The 22404-nt window shown below is 43.2% G+C and overlaps 1 protein-coding gene across 1 annotated transcript in view; it reads left to right on the top strand.

Moving 5' to 3' along the window:
* The first annotated feature begins 10098 nt into the window (after nt 1-10098).
* Nucleotides 10099-22404, top strand: part of LOC118357635 (rhomboid-related protein 1-like) — a 64866-nt gene continuing 52560 nt past the window's right edge. Inside the window, exon 1 of the mRNA XM_052478393.1 lies at nt 10099-10549. Within this exon, the coding sequence (XP_052334353.1) occupies nt 10511-10549 (39 nt within the window). The 5' untranslated portion in view covers nt 10099-10510. The remainder of the gene's footprint in view (nt 10550-22404) is intronic.

The following is a 22404-nucleotide window of genomic DNA, read 5'->3' as shown; positions in this document are numbered from 1 at the left end:
AAACAAACGGGCACTATTGCTCCACGCGACTGTGCTCCTTTTGTCAGGAAAGTTGCCAACACCTCCAAAGATCTGGTTCTCTGATAATAATTCACGAAATCTGTCAATTTTCATAACATAATCATGATTGTCTGATATTTGATGGGGTATTCGCTCAAGTGTGAGTGCGACAACTATCTATATTAAACCACCCATAATTTAACATAGGGCGCATTGATGACATTCTTTTGTTCATTGGCTGGTAGGCAATAGGAAAGCCGACTGAACGACATGACTAATTTACGTGTGGATCATCACATATTTCCCATGGCTATACACGTATAATGCGCAGGGATATAGGCTACATTTGTTACAACAGGAAACATTCCAATTTGTTGTTTTTATTTTAGATTTTCATCTGATATATTTCCCCTGTAGCCTAAACGCCATCTTGGATCCCTTAGTCAATCTCCTACTACTTTGTTTGTTCATTTTCTGCTATAAGGGCTTTATGACTGTTTACAAGCAATACATTTTGACCTGTTATTTTCATTATTCTGAATTTCACATCATAGACACTTTACAGTTAGTCCATAACGTCGCATAACACTGTCAAAAATGTTTAGGCTAGCAGGTGATGTTTCCAGTATGAACAATTACTCAAGTCGTAGAATAAATATCTAGTTGTGCCAAAATGCTGCTAGTGGAGGCTATGTTCTATGTCATTCTATGTCATTTGAAAATGTTTTGAAAATGTTTTTTGGAATACCCTGCACAGAGGGGCCAAGGCTATGCAGTGTTGCTGTATATGCGCTCCCTCCTTCTCCCCCCTTCTGACCCACTCGTTCTTTCCTTCTCCCTCTCCCTGATGAGTAGCCTATGTATGTGAGAGTATGAGTAAGTGAGTGCTCATGAGGGGACGCGCTAAATGAACGAATGAATGCGCGCGCACTGTCGTTCGGTAATTTGTTGAACATTCCTGTTCACTGTCTTGTTGACGAGTGCCAGCAATTTGAGAGCAGAAGTGGTCGACCTCTTTCATGGCCTTCTTAATCGATATGTGTTTATTTATTTTCATTATGGTCACAGAACACTTACACGTGTCGGGAGAAAGGTAGTTCTTCAGTCAGTGGTTATGCCTATGTGGTTTAGTCCTGAAAACAGCACCCACACGCACTTCTCGCACCAACAGACCACTCCCTCCCTTCACCGACAGAGGGACGTCTTTAACAATGGGCGGCCCGTTGTTGGGTCAACAGAATCCATCGCATTTTTTTCTGTTGATTATCTTAACACTGTAATGGCGGTACTGAATCAGCAGTCAATGCGCCAACCGTAGGATTTTAGAATCAATTAATTGCCCCATGGCAACTGTAAATATGCCTTTACATGAATCTGTGTAGCTTAACAACAGGAATTCCATTTGTAACACCTCGCAATCATTGCATAATAGTGCAATACTTCGGTCTTTGCTCCCGTTTCTGTGTCAGTTGTGATTGTAAGATAGTTAATTTACAAATATTAATTAATATAGGTGATGATTGTTAGAATTATCGAATTATTAATAATAAGTACACTATTATCTATTATTAATTATTATTATCAATGCTTATTATTGCAGGTGTATGCTTTACTTCCAGACATCAACCACTTTTGCAGACAGTGCAGCCTACTGACAAAACACAATTGACTCGTTATTCAGCATTTCATACATGATAACTTCCTGACATGCCCATATACTGTATATACATTGAACAGAAATATAAATGCAACATGCAACAATTTCAAATATTTTACTGAGTTACAGTTCATATAAAGAAATCAGTCAATTTAAATAAATTCATTAGGCTCTAATCTATGGATTTAACATGACTGGGAAAACAGATATGCATCAGTTGGTCACATATACCTCAAAAAAGTTAGGGGTGTGGATCAGAAAACCAGTCAGTATCTGGTGTGACCACCATTTGCCTCATGCAGCATGACACAGCTCCTTCCCATAGATTTGTGGCCTGTGGAATATTGTCCCACTCCTCTTCAATTAATGTGCAAAGTTGCTGGATATTGGCAGGAAGTGGAACACACTGTCGTACACTGCAATCCAGAGCATCCCACACATGCTCAATGTGTGACATGTCTGGTGAGTATGCAGGCCATGAAAAAACTGGGAATTTTTCAGCTTCCAGGAATTGTGTACAGATCCTTGTGACATGGGGCTGTTCATTATCAAGCTGAAACATGAGGCAAATTCTCTAAAACAACATTGAAGCCAGCTTATGTTAGAGAAATTGACATTCAATTCGCTGGCCACAGCTCTGGTGGACATTCCTGCAGTCAGCATGCCAATTGCACGCGCCCTAAAAACTTGAGACATCTATGGCATTGTGTTGTGTGACAGGAATAGCATTTCAAGAAACTGATTAAACAGCATGATCTTTACACAGGTGCATCTTGTGCTGGGGACAAGAAAAGGCCACTCTTAAATGTGCAGTTTTGTCAGGTGGATGGATTATCTTGGCAAAGGAGAAATGCTCACTAACAGGGATGTAACACATTTGTGCACACAATTTTAGGGAAATAAGCTTTTTGTACATTTAATTTTTTTAATTTGACCTTTATTTAACCAGGCAAGTCAGTTAAGAACACATTCTTATTTTCAATGACGGCCTGGGAACAGTGGGTTAACTGCCTGTTCAGGGGCAGAACGACAGATTTGTACCTTGTCAGCTCGGGGGTTTGAACTCACAACCTTCCGGCATTTCTGGGATATTTTCTTCAGCTCATGAAACAGGGGACCAACATGTTACATGTTGTGTTTTTGTTCAGTGTAATAGCGACATAATGCAGTGCCTGCATGTTCTTAAAATAAAGTTCACACTACTTTAAGAAGTAGGTAAGTGAGGTCTAAATTTGCACATAAAGGCCTACTTCAATATATTTGTAGAGGAGAACCACACATGTCCGAAATACTTTGTCTTAGTTAAGTCTAAATTCATCCCTTTGCCAACTAGTAATTTGAGCTTTTTAAAACCTCTCTGGTCCTGGCATGCAGCATTATGGGAAAAGTTGTTCTCCATGTTGCTCAAAGCTTGTGCATTTATTCTGGATTGTTGCTATGGGACCATTGTCTTGGAGTCCAAAGCAAATACAGCAAAGGATCTATGTAGAGTACTTCTTTCTCTCTATGAAAAGCATGCCATCTGAAACCCTCTTAACTGCAGATACTGTGTAGGAGTCCTGCAGATTAAATGAGTACAGATGAAAGTGTAGATTCAATTAACCATTTACTGAATGTTGCTGAAGGTGCAAGGGATGTATGAGGGTCTGGTTTGGGTTCAGGGGCTGTATGATGGTTGAGAGTTGATGTTATGGTATCCTCTTTGTTACATTATTGAGTGTGTTTCAAACCGTATGTATTAGAAGAGGTGTCCATCTTGTTGATCCAGGCAGAGACAGCAACCAATGCTGTTGTGACCCGCCCCCATGCACTGTGAAACTATTCGGTGGTAATGTTTTGTCCTTAAACAGTTGTGGTGTGTTCACTCAAACACATGCCGTTAGTGTGTGTTCCCTTTGACAGTTGAGACAACACATGGTTGTGTGTCTGTATGAGCAGGTGACGGAGAACAAGTGCTCTGCTGACTGCAGCACAACACTCAAACACACACGCAATGCCACACAATGAGGAGAGTGTCCGACTGAGCCAACAGAAGCACAGTGGTTTGTGGCCCACGCCCACCCTCCTTCTCCATAACTTCGCCGTCTCCCCCTGAGCTCAGTGTTTAGATCAGCTTAGTATTGCCACTGTGACAGCTGTGATCCCCCTCCTCTCCTGACAGCCCCCTCATTGGACATAATCTGAGATGCACCTGTGTGCCTTCAGTCAAGCCAACATACTTTGTCTGATCAAGGCTATTATAGACTATGCCTTTGATACATATTAAGGGTATAACCATTAACTTACTCTTTGTTGCATTTGAGTTGATATCAGTCACCTGAAGTATGTTTGTTTGATTTCAGTTTAATGCTTAAATTGACTGTATTAGGACTGCTTTCAATTTGATCGCATGCTGTAGCCATTCTATCATGGTCCTCTGATGGTATCACGATTTGACGAAAGGCCTTTCATCGCTCGGCAGGCTTCTTTTTTCTGTCTAGGACAGCTTACATCTTAGCATACATTTTAGCGATAAATCATGGGCATTAAAAAAATTACAGGCTACATGTTCTCCAGCTCTCAGTAAATGAATGCAGTATAGTTGTGTGGCAGAATGGTCTATTGTTTTTTTAGACCAGCAGCAGCTGTCCAATACTTTTTTAAAAGATGATCATGTAGATGAAGCCTACCTCTTTTCTGCTCTGATTTGGTGTCAAGGTTAGATATTTTGGTCATATTTCACTAGAGCTTGAGGGATTATAAAACCATTATAATTATTTTATAAACCTGTAGTTATTTACAGAGCCTAACAATGTCATGATGTGTGAGCATTGGTTAAGGTTCATACGTGAAGCTTGTTTGGTGACTGACAGGCTCACGACAGGTTTGAAATTGTCATTGATTTGTTTTCTTTCAAATACTTGAGGTGCACTTGATTCATATACTGTAGCTTCCTGATGTAACGGAACCAATGGGAAAAGCCCAACTCCACCCATGCACCTCAGGTATTTGAAGGAAAACAAATACTGTTTGGTTTTCGGACTTTTCTCTACAGTTGGTCCTTGACTTGAACCCTTTTCACCAACAGATGGCAGCAGCCCCCTAATAGGGGCACAAGAACAGTAATTTACCCGTAGCCTACATATTGCTTACAGTACAGCCTAGGGTTCCCTTGCCACCTATATTATTTTCACCTGGGCAGTCCGGTTTTCAATCTTGTGCCAGAAGGAAGATGTGAGATAAACCAGTGTCTGGTTTTAGATAGGTGGCTCTATTTTCAGCTGGCGGTAAACTAGCCCAATTTTTAAAAACGCAATTTCAACATTTTAAAGCCAGCACTCTGCTGTTTTGCAGCACATGCACCAGGATTTGTAATGTAGGCTACCTGTTTTATATGAGCTGGCTTGCGCCGAGGTGGGAGGGGTGGCAATATCTGAGGTGTGACCTTAAAAACGTGCGCCAATGTGCCAATTTCAGACAGCACTGGTGGGGATATTTAAGAACAACCAAAAGCTGATCTTAGCAGTAACGGTTGGAACGAGGTTGGTTATGTTATGACATGGATTTTGACAGCAGAAGCTCAGCCTATCCAACTGCGATGCACAGTGCCCATATGCACACTGAACAAGAAATTAGCTTTTGGTGCCAGTAAACATAATATTTAGAAACATAAAATACTTGTTTTTTGCCATTTCGTTTCATTTGATATTAAACCATCAATAGTCTCCCCTCCTCTCAGTGAGAGGAATGCATTGCCAAGTACTTAAGATACAGGGTTTGAAATAGATCTTGACCACCAAATCTTTATTAAAATATCAAGTTTGGGAGCAGCAAAACAGTGAGCTGACATCCTCTTTTTTCTATGCATTGTAGAGTCTACATTGTTTTATCCAGCTCCCATTTGTTTTGCATAAAACCCCTCCAAAAGCTGTCTATATGCCCATCATGAAACGTAATTCGAAGTTATTTTCCTGTAACAATTGCTTGTCTAACATTTCATATGATTAAAAACCAAACCTCTGTAGGCTACTCTTGAAGACGATTTATGCTTGATCTGGAGGCGATATCAAGCTTCATGCTGCAACGCCTTGCGCCCCCACCATTTTTTTAACAATGTGGAGGGCTCAGTATAGCTCCTTATACCTCTGCATTGATATGATTGGTGGACAGTATGTGGGCAGGGCCGGCATATGGGCGGGCCTTAGGTGGCCTTTTTTGCATTAGTAGCACAATTTATAACTTTTTTTTACATTAATTTTTACTTACACTTGTATGTTGACTCCATATTGATGGAGGTTTTTAGTTTTGACAGACTTTTCTTAGCGGATGAACAACCATCGTTTCAGGCAACGTTGCAAACTCCCCTTGCTTGGCTAATTTGGACCGAAGACAAATATGGCCTTGGGGATTCCTCCAAATGCATAAGGCCGAGGGCTGTCTAATTTGAGTTTGAAATGCGCCCTCCTTGCCCATCCAAATAAATTATTGATCATTGATTTGACCTAGATAAGCTGCAACAGTAAAAGGCGCTGCATGGTAATTCTGAAGTCTACATTGCCGTGCAGCATTTATGATGATACGGCCTCTGCAGAAGCCAGGGCATTCAGTGAGTTTGTTTAATACAGAACCTCCCACCCTCACCTACAGTCAACCAATCATGTCGATGCAGAGCTACATGGAGCCCTCTGTATTGTTAAAACATTTGAGAGGGACACAAGGATGTGGTACCGAACTCAATTTGGCCTTTGCTTGCCTCTGAAGACCCCACAATTTGCGTCACACCATCCATACAATGCGCCGACCACATTTTTGGTTTGGATCAAGCATAAGAGCAATTTTTTTACGAAAATGTGGTCGGAGGCCCCATATGGATCATCGTAAATGCTGCACGGCCATTGCAGAATGCAAATTGAACTTGCAGCGCCTTTAAATTGGCGGAAAGACGCACCAATCTCAGTTAAAGCATCCGAGCGAGCAAAACAGCGCCCCCTATGTCTCATTATGTGTAGACCATGAATCTCATGCTGTGTGGACCAAAATAAATGGCATGTTATATTATTTCTGGCCAGATGGCATCAAATATATAGGCTACATATAGAGGGGCGCAGTTTTGATCGCTCAGATATTTTCTCCGGTGATATACAGTACCAGTCAAAAGTTTGGACACACCTACTCATTCAAGGGTTTTTCTTTATTTTTAAAAATTTCTACATTGTACAATAATAGTGAAGACATCACAACTATGAAATAACACATATGGAATCATGTAGTAACCAACAAAGTGTGAAACAAATCTAAATATATTTTATATTCGAGTTTCTTCAAAGTAGCCACCCTTTGCCTTGATGACAGCTTTGCACATTCTTGGCAATCTCTCAACCAGCTTCATGAGGTAGTGACCTGGAATGCATTTAAATTAACATAATGATGCGCTCTTTCTTGGCCTTATCAATACTGAATTAAATCTCACTTATTGACAACGTTTGGCATGTCCATGGCTCAGGCATAATGCAATTTACAGTAGTCCTAGCCCCTATATCAGTGTGAATGCTATGTTTAACAGTATACTTCCATATTAAAGCCATGCAATTGCTTTCAACTAGTGGACTGAAACATGTTCAACATATTTAGCAAAGATGGGATAGGCCTACATTTTGAAGCAACCACATATTTCGCAATGTTCCGATTGGCCAGTGATAAGTCAATCCTCAACACGCCTACAAATGATTTATTCATCAAAAAACTGCCTTTTTGTGACAACGCCAGCTACCGCACCCATCATTCTCGCTGTGAAAATATCTAAAATAACGTTGGCGAAAATATCTGTGAAAATATCTAAAATATTTCTGACACAACCTGGACTATAGCGCTACCACCAACGCTAAGAGGGTTTGTTAAAATAGAACCCAGAAACTAAAATGCATGTGTTATATAAAAATACAATTTCAAAAAGAGAATAGGTTTCTGCCAGTTGAAAAGGCAGCATCAGTTCTGCAGTCGGTACAAATCAGACACACAGACTGATTCAGTGGTTTTGGTCAAGGTCAACCTGTATAACACCCATTGAGGATAATATTCAACATTCCAAAGCAGTTCTGTGGTTGGACTCCATGACTGGTTGCCAAGATCATTTGGGTTGGTTGTTGGACTGGAAGTCGCAATTGCACGTCCAGACTCTAGAGGGCTCTCCACTCCTCTCTCTGAGTTAATTATTCCACTTCCTCAGCTATTCCAGTGCCACCCCTATCATTGGAAACTGCTTAAAAGGAGTGAGGCTTGATTCAACTCAATAAACAAACCTCTTTGGCCTAACGCCAAAATGTTGAAACGTGACATGATACTCTTAACAGTTCAGCACGTCATTTGGGACTTGAACATTACAGAGATGTTACAGAGCAACACATATTCCATGTTTAAATCTGGGTGGTGGCAAAACCTCCCAACCATAGGCAATTCTTCATCCTGTAAAGAATAACTTCAATGCATTTTGTGCTGCAAGAATGTGAGCTCAATCTCTCATCTGTTTGTGCTCTTCCTCCCTCTCTCTCACTTTCTTTCCCTTGTTTTCACTTTCTAATCTTCCTCCCCATTCTCATCTCGCTCTCTCCCTTGGTCCTTCTCTCTTTCCCTTGGTTTCACTCTCTACTGCATCCTATCTCTCTCCTAATATCTCTCTCTCCCTCCATTATTCATCCCTGGACATTTCATAAAATAGAGCACTTTGGACTAAAACTATGTCACATAGTGACCCGATTCATTTGGCTGTCATTTTCATCATATGGGTGATTCTCCACACTGCCCACTTACCATTGCCGGACATCTGAAGGCGAGAGGGTCAAGCATTATCTACTGTACAGTACCAGTCAAAAGTTCGGACACACCTATTCGTTCAAGGTTTTTTTTTATTACTATTTTCTACATTGTAGAATAATAGTGAAGACATCAACACTATGAAATAACACATATGGAATCATGTTGTAACCAAAAAAGTGTTAAACAAATCAAAATATATTTTCTATTTGAGATTCTTCAAAGTAGCCACCCTTTTGCCTTCATGACAACTTTGCAAACTCTTGGCATTCTCTCAACCAGATTCACCTGGAATGCTTTTCTAACAGTCTTGAAGGAGTTCCCACATATGCTGAGCACTTATTTGCTGCTTTTCCTTCACTTTGCGGTCCAACTCATCCCAAACCATCTCAACTGGGTTGAGGGTCGGGTGATTGTGGAGACCAGGTCATCTGGACCTGGGAGTTGGCACTGGATCTGAGAGGGGACAGTGGACTGTAGACGGAGAGGGGATCCTGTTGTCACACACTGATGGCCTCATACACTGTCAGGTCATAGCTGAGCTACAACAACCTTACTACAGCTTTCAATTGGAGCGAATACACCAGCTCACTATGAAGCAGGATTTACTGTATCCCCAGCTATCCACATTGTCCTTAAGAGAAGTGGTTATGATGTGTACATGCATATGGAATGATAATGTGTTCTCTTCTAAGGAAATAGGTCTGGTAATGGCACTGCTCCTACCAGGGCTGCCCACACAAGGGGTTAGGAGTCGCCATTCATCAATCTGATGTTCTGCCCTTTTATGTTCAGGTCCCCATACACCAGTCTCTTCGCAATTTACATTAATTATGCATGGGATTAACATAAAGGCTTTGTACTGGTTTTACTTATAATGATCATTTGTACACCAGGGATTTTTGCCCAAATGTTATTGCAGTTGTATTCATTAATGCGATACCATGGAGGTGGAATTGGTATTTCGTCATGGTTCTGTAAGTGTGCTTTAGTGTAATATTTGTGTGGTTCCATGTGTGCGATGTGTGATGTATATTCACGTTTCTGTTACAATGTGTGATAGGCCTGCATGTACTGTACATGTGTGCATATATTCAGTCTGTTCACAATGAGCTTAGGTGTTTTCTCTCTCTCTCTCTCTCTCTCTCTCTCTCTCTCTCTCTCTCTCTCTCTCTCTCTCTCTCTGTCTCTCTCTCTCTCTCTCTCTCTCTCTCTCTCTCTCTCTCTGTCTCTCTCTCTCTCTCTCTCTCTCTCTCTCTCTCTCTCTCTCTCTCTGTCTCTCTCTTTCTCTTTTCTCTCTCTCTCTCTCTCTCTCTCTCTCTCTCTCTCTCTCTCTCTCTCTCTCTCTCTCTCTCTCTCTCTCTCTCTCTCTCTCTCTCTCTCTCTCTCTCTCTCTCTCTCTCTCTCTCTCTCTGCCCATGTGTATGTGTTCCAGATGTGCCTACGTGCATCCCTATCTGAGCCTGTAGTAGGCACACAGCCGCAGTGGAGCTCATCCTCTCTTCCTCTTCAAGCCGCTCTCCTTGCAATGTGGAAATGAGCTGCAGCCAGTGGCCCCTCCTGTTCCGGTTCCCATTGGCCGAGAGGAGCCACCTCCCTCCCCTGCATCATTGGTATGCAGGCAGTGCAGTGTCAGTGAGGAGAGAGGGAGCAGTCAGTGCTGCAGGGCAGAGGTTAGCGAGGAGGAGAGTGCGTGAATGAGAGCTGCTGAATCTGCTGTTTGCTTGTTTTGCTGGACTGCCTCCTTTCCACACAGCACTGGCACCATAGAATACCCTGCCACCACTACAGACGCTGCTGATTACCACGCTAGTTAGCCACGGCGCTAACAGGAGAGCAAGGGGCCACCAGGAATCAAGTGATCCGGGTTTCTCCATCCTTTGAGCAGGGGACGTAGCCGTGTCGTGTAGTGGAGGGGGCTGACGCTACGATTTAGTCACCCGCTCCTATCTCCCCCAACCCCACTCCCCGTCCCCTTCTCCCCAACCACCACCAGCAGCCCGCTTGCTCCTCCCTATCTATGCCCTTGTCCCCGGCGGCTCCTCTCAACTCCCTGGCCAGTATATGGATAGAAGCTCCCTGTTTCAGCTCATACAAGAGCAGGTAAGCGAGCAAAGCAGCGGCGGGAGGTTTCTATGGTTACCGTCTCCTGCCAGCAGCCAGCCGCACTCTTTCTATCTAGGGATGAAAGACAAGAGGCAGGTGTAGAACTGCTGCTAGGGGAAGGGGGAAGGGGCATGTGGTATTGTGTTACTTTAAAAAAAAATATTTACTTTATTTTATTTCATAATTATTCACTTTATTTATTGAACTGCGTTGTTGTAATTAAGGGCTTGTAAGCATTTCACGGTAAGGTCTACCTACACCTGTTGTATTCGACGCATGTGACAAATAAAATGTGATGTCGGCATCAAATACAATTTTGTCACATGCGCCGTATACAAACCTTACCGTGAAATGCTTACTTACAAGCCCTTAACCAACAATGCAGTTTTAATAAAATAGTCTTAATAAAATATTTACTAAATAAAAAAATATATTTAAGTAACACAAAATAGCAATATATATAGGGGGTACCGAGTCGATGTGCGTCGGTACAGGTTAGTCGAGGTCATTTGTACATGGTAGCAGCAGTATAAAAACAAAGGGGGGGGTAGCCATTTGGCTTGGGGGGTAGAAGCTGTTAAGAAGCCTTTTGGTCCTAGACTTGACACTCCGGTACCGCTTGCTGTGCGGTAGTAGAGAGAACAGTTTATGACTTGGGTGACTGAAGTATTGACAATTCTTTGGGCCCTTCCTCTGACACCGCCTAGTATATAGGTCCTGGATGTCAGGAAGCTTTTTAAAAATACTTTTACCCATTTTTCTCCCCAATTTCGTGGTATCTAATTGGTAGTTACAGGCTTGTCTCATAGCTGCAACTCCCGTACGGACTTGAGAGAGGCGAAGGTCGAGTGCCTTGCGTCCTCCGAAGCACGACCCAACCAAGCAGCACTGCTTTTTGACACAATGCCCATTTAACCCGGAAGCCATCCACACCAATGTGTCAGAGGAAACACTGTACACCTGGCAATTGTGCCAGCCTGCATGCGCCCAGCCTGCTACAGGAGTCGCTAGAGAGCGATGGGACAAGGACATCCCTGCCGGCCAAACCCTTCCCTAACCCGGACGACGCTGGGCCAATTGTGCGCCACCTCATGGGTCTCCCGGTCACGGCCGGCTGCGATAAAGCCTGGACTCTAACCAGTATCTCTAGTGGCACAGCTAGCAACTGCGATCCAGTGCCTTAGACCACTGTGCCACTCGGGAGGCCCTGTCGTCAGCAAACTTAATGATGGTGTTGGTGTCTTGCTTGGCCACACAGTTGTGGGTGAACAGGGAGTACAGGGGAGGACTAAGCACGCACCCCGGAGGGGCCCCCGTGTTCAACATCAGCGTGTCAGATGTGTTGTTGTCTACCCTTACCACCTGAGGGCGGCCCGTCTGGAAGTCCAGGATCCAGTTGCATAGGGAGGTGTTTAGTCCCAGGGTCCTTAGCTTAGTGATGAGCTTGGTGGGCACTATGGTATTGAATGCTGAGCTGTAGTTAATGAACAGCATTCTCACGCAGAGTACCAGTCAAACGTTTGGACATACTTACTCATTCAAGGGTTTTTCTTTATTTTGACTATTTTCTACATTGTAGAATAATAGTGAAGACATCAAACTATGAAATAACACATATGGAATAATACTCAAGGAATAGGAAAAAGACCAGACACCTAGACAGACCTATGGCACACAGCAACACAGGTACAAGCTAGTGCCCAGATGATCAACCATCAGATGATAAATTACCCCGTGACCACTGCTTCCAGGTTGAGAGAATGCCGAGAATGTGCAAAGCTGTCATCAAGGCAAAAGGGTGGCTACTTTGAAGAATCTCAAATATAAAACATATTTTGATTTGTTGAACACTTTTTTGGTTATTACATTATTCCATATGTGTTATTTCATAGTTTGATGATAACCAAAAAAGTGTTTTTGGGTTATCTGTAATTTATTTTACTATTTATATTTGCGACTACTTTTACATAACTACATCCCTAAAGAAAATAATGTACTTTTTAAAGAAAATGGTCCAATTCACACTTATCAAGAGGAACATCCTTGGTCATCCCCACTGTCTCTGATCTGGCGGACTCACTAAACACACATGTTTCGTTTGTAAACATTTACATTACATTTAAGTCATTTAGCAGACGCTCTTATCCAGAGCGACTTACAAATTGGTGCATTCACCTTATGACATCCAGTGGAACAGCCACTTTACAATAGTGCATCTAAATCTTTTAAGGGGGGTGAGAAGGATTACTTTATCCTATCCTAGGTATTCCTTAAAGAGGTGGGGTTTCAGGTGTCTCCGGAAGGTGGTGATTGACTCCGCTGTCCTGGCGTCGTGAGGGAGTTTGTTCCACCATTGGGGGCCAGAGCAGCGAACAGTTTTGACTGGGCTGAGCGGGAACTGTACTTCCTCAGTGGTAGGGAGGCGAGCAGGCCAGAGGTGGATGAACGCAGTGCCCTTGTTTGGGTGTAGGGCCTGATCAGAGCCTGGAGGTACTGAGGTGCCGTTCCCCTCACAGCTCCGTAGGCAAGCACCATGGTCTTGTAGCGGATGCGAGCTTCAACTGGAAGCCAGTGGAGAGAGCGGAGGAGCGGGGTGACGTGAGAGAACTTGGGAAGGTTGAACACCAGACGGGCTGCGGCGTTCTGGATGAGTTGTAGGGGTTTAATGGCACAGGCAGGGAGCCCAGCCAACAGCGAGTTGCAGTAATCCAGACGGGAGATGACAAGTGCCTGGATTAGGACCTGCGCCGCTTCCTGTGTGAGGCAGGGTCGTACTCTGCGGATGTTGTAGAGCATGAACCTACAGGAACGGGCCACCGCCTTGATGTTAGTTGAGAACGACAGGGTGTTGTCCAGGATCACGCCAAGGTTCTTAGCGCTCTGGGAGGAGGACACAATGGAGTTGTCAGCCGTGATGGCGAGATCATGGAACGGGCAGTCCTTCCCCGGGAGGAAGAGCAGCTCCGTCTTGCCGAGGTTCAGCTTGAGGTGGTGATCCGTCATCCACACTGATATGTCTGCCAGACATGCAGAGATGCGATTCGCCACCTGGTCATCAGAAGGGGGAAAGGAGAAGATTAATTGTGTGTCGTCTGCATAGCAATGATAGGAGAGACCATGTGAGTTTATGACAGATCCAAGTGACTTGGTGTATAGCGAGAATAGGAGAGGGCCTAGAACAGAGCCCTGGGGGACACCAGTGGTGAGAGCGCGTGGTGAGGAGACAGATTCTCGCCACGCCACCTGGTAGGAGCGACCTGTCAGGTAGGACGCAATCCAAGCGTGGGCCGCGCCGGAGATGCCCAACTCGGAGAGGGTGGAGAGGAGGATCTGATGGTTCACAGTATCGAAGGCAGCCGATAGGTCTAGAAGGATGAGAGCAGAGGAGAGAGTTAGCTTTAGCAGTGCGGAGCGCCTCCGTGATACAGAGAAGAGCAGTCTCAGTTGAATGACTAGTCTTGAAACCTGACTGATTTGGATCAAGAAGGTCATTCTGAGAGAGATAGCGGGAGAGCTGGCCAAGGACGGCACGTTCAAGAGTTTTGGAGAGAAAAGAAAGAAGGGATACTGGTCTGTAGTTATTGACATCGGAGGGATCGAGTGTAGGTTTTTTCAGAAGGGGTGCAACTCTCGCTCTCTTGAAGACGGAAGGGACGTAGCCAGCGGTCAGTGATGAGTTGATGAGCGAGGTGAGGTAAGGGAGAAGGTCTCCGGAAATGGTCTGGAGAAGAGAGGAGGGATAGGGTCAAGCGGGCAGGTTGTTGGGCGGCCGGCCGTCACAAGACGCAAGATTTCAAAGATGCCTGACTGTTGGAGTGTGCCACTGGCTATCCATAAATGTAAAAAAAAAACAAGAAAATGGTGCTGTCTGGTTTGCTTTATATAAGGAATTCTATTATTATATATATTTTTTTACATTTGATACTTAAAGATTTTATACTATGCAGAAATCACTCTGCCATTTCCTGGTTACTCAAATTTGAATAGTTCGCCTAATTTCAGTTTATGTGACAAAACAAGCAGTCATTGTGTAGAAAATCATTGTACCATCTAAACCGCTGTGAAGTATATTTTCCATAAGTAAAAATATTGTATATTCAGCTGTTAGAAGCTAGTGTTAGTGACGCAAAAACAACATTTCCCGACGGGAAGCGTTAGAAATAGGAGACATAAAACAGATCTATCGTTTCTTAGACTTGCCTTCAACGGGAATTAAAGATCTATAACTCACATTTCTATATGAATTTGGTCAGGTCACTGAAAAAGTTATATATTGTAGCGTCAAGTATAATTGAGCAATTATATTTAATTTTGATGCAGAATACTGCCCCCTTTGGAGGAATTGCGTGCCCATAGTAAACTGAAAAAAATCTGTCCAAAATTGCTAATATATGCATATAATAATTATTATTGGATAGAAAACACTCTAAAGCTTCTAAAACCGTTTGAATTATGTCTGTAAGTATAGCAGAACTCACAGGGCAGGCAATCTCCCAAACTATTTTTGGGAGCCTCAAACTTGGGGCAACTTTGACGTCATCGCCCCCACCCTTCCCAACTAGCTATCGATCTGGAGACACTTTCTATGTCTTCCACTAGATGTACTCATTGAGTACAGCATTTAATTGTGCAAATCCCGCGTGTTTTGAGCCTTTGGTAGGCAAAAGACTGAGTGTCGCGAGAAAATTCAAGGTTACGAGAGCGCGCTTTTTGGAGACACGTTCCTTTGTTCCAGATCGCCTGCGAAGAAGCACGTTCGTCCGAGAGATTAGATAATAGTTTTGTACGTTTAGAACATCCTAAAGCTTGATTCTGCACTTAGTTTGACCAGTTTAGTCGACATATAATATGTCATTTTGAAGTTTTGATGCGCAACTGTTCGTGACCAGAAGTAATTTTTGGTAGTATTTCAGCTGGAACTTGCAGCATATGCTAATACAAAGACACACGAATTGAAACCAAACAATGTTTTGGGTAATTATGACTTCTTCCACTACATTATGATTGAAGACCATCAAAGGTAAGGGAATATTTATGTTGTAATTTTGTGTTTCTGTTGACTCCAACATAGCGGAGAAATATTGCTTATGTCTGAGCGCCGTCTCAGATTATTGAAAAATGAATGATTTCTGTAACGTTAAAAAGAAATGTGACAAAGCGATTGCATTAAGAAGCAGTGTATCTTTCTAACTATATGTAGAACATGTATATTTAGTCAAAGTTTATGATGTGTATTGCTGTTATATATAGTTATATATAATTTCTCCGGACATTTTTTAGCATTTTCTGAACATGGCGTCAATGTAAACGGTGATTTATGGATATAAATTGCATATTATTGAAAAAAACATAAATGTACTGTGTAACATGTCCTATTACTGTCATCTGATGAAGATTTTCAAAAGGTTAGTGAATTATTTTTCTTTTAATCCTGCGTTTGTGATTGCATCTTTTGTTCGACAAAATGGCTATATATTGGCTGTGTCTTTGGTGGTGGTTTGACATAAATATGTGCTATGTTTTCGACCGTAAAACATTTTAGAAATCTGACTCGCTGGGTAGATGAACAAGGTGTTTATCTTTCATTTGAGCTATTGGACTTGTTAATGTGTGGAGGTTAAATATTTCTAAGAATATTTTTGCATTCTGTGCTCCATCTTTTGAGTTGAGACTTTACTTGAGTGGCCCATCAGTAACACATTCATCAACAGACTTAGAGGTGTGTGCGTTTGTGGGTACCTGAAGTTCTCACAAGGATAGTAAAACAAGGAGAATTTGGAAGTTGGTACATTTTGCCGATAACCACAAGGAAAATGTATTTTTTAGGCTTAGGGGTTGGGTTTAGGGTTTGGGATACAATTAGGGTTAGAATTAAGGTTAGGCCGGGCCTCCCGATTGGCACAGCGGTCTATGGCACTGGATCGTAGTGCTAGATGCGTTACTACACACCCAGGTTCATTCCCGGGCTGCGCCACAACGGGCTGTGTCCGGGAGTCCCATAGAACAGTTTACAATTGGCCCAGCGTCGTCCGGGTTAGGGGAAAGTTTGGTCAGGGGGGCTTTACTTGGCTCATCGCTCTCTTGCGACTCCTTGTGGTGGGCCGGGCGCCTGCAGGCTGACCCCGTCGTCGAACGTTGAACGGAATTAAGGTTAGGAGTTAGGGTTAGGTATAGTTTAAAATTTAGGGGTTAGGTTTAGGGAAAATATGATTTTGGATGGGAATCAATTATTTGGTCGCCACAAGGATAGCAATACTAGTTGTGGTGTGTGTGCGTGTTTTACCCCACCTTTTTTCAATATTTGTGTGTGTTTATGTATGAGCAGAAGGTGAAAAGCCACCAAGGAATATTGTGTGAATATCAATGTGGTAAAAGGATGTGCTGTGGTCATGGTGTTGGTTTTCAAAGTGTTCGAGCAGCAGCATGCACAGGTAGAGGGAATTCTTTAGCTTTAAAGTGTCTGGTTTCAATGGAGAAAAACTCGCTTTATGTTAGCCCAGGAAAGCAACGGAGGGTGTGCATGTCAACATCTATTTATCCATAATGTGTGGCAGACCTCAACTTGAAAGTAGAGTACACCAATATTTTCTCCCCTAAGAGATACCTCTTGTTCTTGTCTCCTCAGAATGTCTCTGTAGGCTATATTTTCATAGGCTCAGATGTGTAGACATTCATGTAGGCCTAGATCAGCAGGCCTTCATGTTGGTCTAGTCTCCTTTCACTCATATAGGGTTATGAGTGGAGTTGTGCTACATGGAGCTAGTTGCATGTACCTCTCACATTGGGCTGCTCCATCAGACTGCAGCACGAGAGAGAGAGAGAGTAGCTACAGGAGTGAGTTTTATTAGTCTTTGTCTGCAGGAGGTAGCAGTGCTGAGCTCAGGCTATTTCTGTCCCATGCAGGCACATACACTCACTGACTCACACTCAGACTCATACTTGACAAACACAGACGCACTCACACTTCTGTTTGTCTAACGGTTATTCATATAGCCATGTCACTTAATAAGGACATTGGCAGCCTGAGTTCGAGCTCCACCATCACTGAGCCTTGCAATCATTAGTTGATTAATCTCCTTTGCAATTCCCCTCTTTTATCAGAGCTATTTTCACCTGCTACATAAATGATCTGAGGACAGTGTTATACAGTTTTGGCGTGTATATATGCCAACCATAGCAAGGATGAGGTTCTTATTTTCTCTTTCATCGAGGTCTGATGCCATCAGCGTGGTGCTTTTCATGCACAGCATTTGAGGAATGTCTCCTGCTGCTGTTTGTGTGACTGAATGTCAAAGGGAGAAAATGTGGTCATGGATTCGACACAAATCAAGGAGTTCTGCTCTGTCTGTGTGGAGCGAGAGTAGAGACTAGAGAGAGAGAGAGAGCTGTTGTCATGGCCTGACTGCCACCATCTTGCAGTCAGTGCCACAGTAGCCTACAATGCTGCTGATGTATAATAATTAGAGGGCCCGGTTGTCAAAGAACAAGCAGTGGGTCCTGGGGGCACTGGAGCTGATTCACTGCTTAGCGCAGACGCTATCGCTGTGTTAATACACTGCCGCGCAAATATTACTGCAACACTGATACAACTCTCATACTACAGCAATACTCAGATGCTACAGGTATATTACTACCTTGCTATACTTGTACTCTGGTATGGAAATTAAGGATTTTGGGCACTGGCATAGCAGGCTAGTAGACCGCAATTTTGACTAGCCCAGTCTGAAAAGTACTAGCCTTGGGCTATCTTATTTTCCAACCCTGCTTATACTACAACACTACCACACCACTCTGATACTACTACAGTACTTAAAATATTACTACACTTCTTCTACATTGCTACATTACTACACTCATGCTACTACAGTACTACACTCTTACTAGGTAGGCACACACAGACCCATCCATTTTAGTCTGGATGTGAGGATGTAGATCTTGCAGTGTGGACAAACAAAGCTTCCTTGTTTTTATTTAGGGCCAAGGTCTGTTCCCAGGTCAGGGTTTCCTCCCCCTCCCACTGTAGTGCTGGACTCGGTTAAGTGACACCTGCACTGGGGTTAGCCTCAGTGGCTGGTTGTCTGCTGACGGTAATAGAGGTCTTGAGGGTTAACGACGTGATCTTTCCCCTGCTGTCAGCACAGCCGCCTCCTCCTCCGCCACACTATTTCATCCCCTTATCTTCATCCATCCCCTTCTACTTGCTCCCACCATATTTTCTTCACCCTATCTTGTTTTTCTCTGTTTTTGTTAACCCTTTCACCCTCTTCATCTGCAGGTCCTGCTGTCACCCCCCTTGACCCCTTAGCCCTCACCTCTTTCATCATCCCTTTTTCACCAGCCCATCCTTCTATCCATTCCTCTAATTATCTCTCCATCCATCTATATCCTTCTTTCCCTACTCCAGTGCTCTCTACCCCCTCCTCTCTCAATTCCCCCTCATAAAGGGAAATGCGAAAGCTGTGACACACAGGAAACCCGTAACCATGGCGACGATGTGGCTTGTCAACCCATCATCCTCCCGGTGTTGTATTATTTCAATAACAGCTCTCCCCCTCGCTCTCTCTCTCTCTCTCTCTTTGTCTCTCTCTCTCTCTCTCTCTCTCTCTCTCTCTCTCTCTCTCTCTCTCTCTCTCTCTCTCTCTCTCTCTCTCTCTCTCTCTCTCTCTCTTTCTCTCCCTCTCTCTCTCTCTCAAACAGTCATGGACCCCACTACCCTTACTAAGAAAAAAAGGTGACGCTTATGACCTAACGTTCATTCGTCTCTGTTTTCCTCACTGAATGTATTGATTGTTAATCGTCATAACTACCAACAAGGACCAATCTTTCACCACCTCTTCACCTTCGTTCTCAGCTCCCGGTACTTGTGTAACACCCTTCCAGTAGAAGGTTAGGCAAATACTGTCTCTATTTACAGCATAGGCTACAGTTCAATTTGCAGTGTAAAACCCCACATGGTAACCGTGGCGATGTGACAATGACATATGGGGCCAGACAGTGATCAGACTTCGTGGCTCCTCTGTGTGCCCGGGTGATGCAGAGCACCGGAGTGTGTCACAGCCTTCTGATAGATTTGGACTGTTGGAGTGTGTTAGAGACGTCTGACTAACTGAATGCTCCACAGTGGTTGAGCAGTCTCTGACGTTCTCTCTTTTCCTCTATTTCTCTCCCTCAATTCAATTTTCTTTCTCTCTCTCCTGCTCTCTATATACAGTGGCAATAATAAGTATGTGAACCCTTTGGAATGACCTGGATTTCTGCATAAATTAGTCATCAAATTTCATCTAATCTTCACAACAATAGACAAACATAGTGTGCTTAAACTAATAACACACACAAATTATTGTATTTTTCTTGTCTATATTGAATACGTAATTAAAACGTTCACAGTGTAGGTTGGAAAAAGTATGTGAACCCCTATGCTAATGACTTCTCCAAAAGCTAATTGGAGTCAGGAGTCAACCTGGAGTCGAATCAAAGATACGAGATTGTAGATTTTGGTTAGAGCTGCCCTGCCCCATAAAAAACAGTCACAAAATGTGAGTTTGCTATTCACAAGAAGCATTGCCTGATGTGAACCATGCCTCAAACAAAAGAGATCTCAAAAGACCTAAGATTAAGAATTGTTGACTTGCATAAAGCTGGACAGGGATACAAAAGTATCACTAAAAGCATTGATGTTCATTAGTCCACGGTAAGACATGGTCTATAAAGGGGAAAAGTTCAACACTGTTGCTACTCTCCCTAGGAGTGGCCGTCCTGCAAATATGACTGCAAGAGCACTGCTCAGAATGTTCAATGAGGTTAAGAAGAATCCTAGAGTGTCAACTAAAGACTTACAGAAATCTCTGGAACATGCTAACATCTCCTTTGACGAGTCTACGATATGTAAAACACTAAACAAGAATGGTGTTCATGGGAGGACACCACGGGAGAAGCCACTGCTGTCCAAAAAAAACATTGCTGCACATCTGAAGTGCACCTGGATGTTCCACAGCGCTACTGGCAAAATATTCTGTGGACAGATGAAACTACAGTTGAGTTGTTTGGAAGGAACACACAATACTATGTGTGGAGAAAAAAAGGCTCAGCACACCAACAAGCACACCAAGTATGGTGGAGGGAGCATCATAGTTTGGGGCAGCTTTGCTTCCTCAGGCCATAGACAGCTTGCTATCATCGACGGAAAAAGGAATTCCCAAGTTTATCAAGCCATTTTGCAGAAGAGTGTTAGACTATCTGTCTGCCAATTGAAGCTCAACAGAAGTTGGGTGACGCAACAGGACAACAGCCCAAATCACAGAAGTAAATCAACAACAGAATGGCTTCAACAGAAAAAAAAATATGCCTTTTGGAGTGGCCCAGTCAGTCCTGACCTCAACCCGATTGAGATGCTGTGGCATGACCTCGAGAGCAGTTCACACCAAACATTCCAAGAATATTGCTGAACTGAAACAGTTTTGTAAAGAGGAATGGTCCAAAATTCCTCCTGACCGTGCAGGTCTGATCCACAACTACAGGAAAATGTTTGGTTGAGGTTTTTGCTGCCAAAGGAGGGTCAACCAGATATTACATCCGAGGGTTCACATACTTTTGGCACCCTGCACTGAGAATGTTTACATGGTGTGTTCAATAAAGACATGAAAACGTTTTAATTGTTTGTGTGTTATTAGTTTAAGCAGACTGTGTTTGTCTATTGTTGTGACCTAGATGAAGATCAGATCAGATTTTATGACCATCTTATGCAGAAATCCACATATTTCCAAAGGGTTCACACTTGTTCTTGCAAATGTACCCATCTCCCTCCCTCCCTCCCCATCCTAATATCCCAGTGCCCTACACTCAGCCTATGCAAAATGTTGGCCTTATCTGCAACCCTTCTTTCTCTCCCCAGGGGCAGAATCGGCTGTGTTTAAACAAACCTCTGTGAAACACACAGTAAGGGGATTAAGTAAAAATAGATCTGGGATATTTTTTTCTTTCTTGGTTCATTCTCATACATGCATTTGCTTTAGCCGCATTTCAGGAAGCCACTTCCCAAGCTCAAGACTGTCAGGTCCAGCCAGCGAGGGCCCCCGGCATTCAGCCAAAATTACTCTGTGTGTGATATGTTTGTGCGATGACTGAGCAGGGAGATGGCTCAGATTACTGATGTGTGTGTGTGTGTCCATGTGTGTATTTGTGTTCGCGTCGGTCTGTGTGTGTACTTTTGTATGGGCATGTGCCTGTTGGGATGAAAAATGGCTTCACAACAAAGTCTGTGATTGTGAAAACACAAGAATTTACACTATTTGCTCTTAGCTCCCTACTATTTCACAAGGCTGATAACATTTGGTTGCTTGCATCAACAGAGCAAACATGCAGGGCCGGTTCCAGGCATCAGCAACATAAGCGGTCAATTAGGGCCCCGGCCGCTAGGAGGCTCCCGTCCTGAGAGTAAGAATAGTAGAATACACAAGGTGCAATTTCAAAATTTGTTTGTGCATCAGCAGTTTTTCTCTTATGTCAGTCACTGACAGTCACTCAATTAGCCATGTCCGCTAACCATTTTTAGATTGGTAGTTAGTCTAGCAAGCTATCTAAACTTGTAGTGATCATTGCCGAATACTGACTGGGCACGCAGGGCACGTGCCCAGGGTCGCTGACCTCCAGGAAGCTCCATTTGATTTTGTTAGTCATTCTCACTCGGATATCATATTAGCATGGCATAAGTCATTACAAAATGTGTAGAATTGCAGGTAAATAGCTTTTAAAACTGCCAACATTTCTCTCCGCCCAGAGCAAAATGTGTAGAATTGCAGAACATGTTCATGCAACATTTGCATGAAAATTAACTTTCAATCAAAAATATGTCT

This window comes from Oncorhynchus keta, chromosome 24 (assembly GCF_023373465.1).
Source record: "Oncorhynchus keta strain PuntledgeMale-10-30-2019 chromosome 24, Oket_V2, whole genome shotgun sequence".
Lineage (NCBI taxonomy): Eukaryota > Metazoa > Chordata > Actinopteri > Salmoniformes > Salmonidae > Oncorhynchus > Oncorhynchus keta.
The sequence above is the reverse complement of the archived record's forward strand: the minus strand, read 5'-3'. Positions and strand labels throughout refer to the sequence as shown.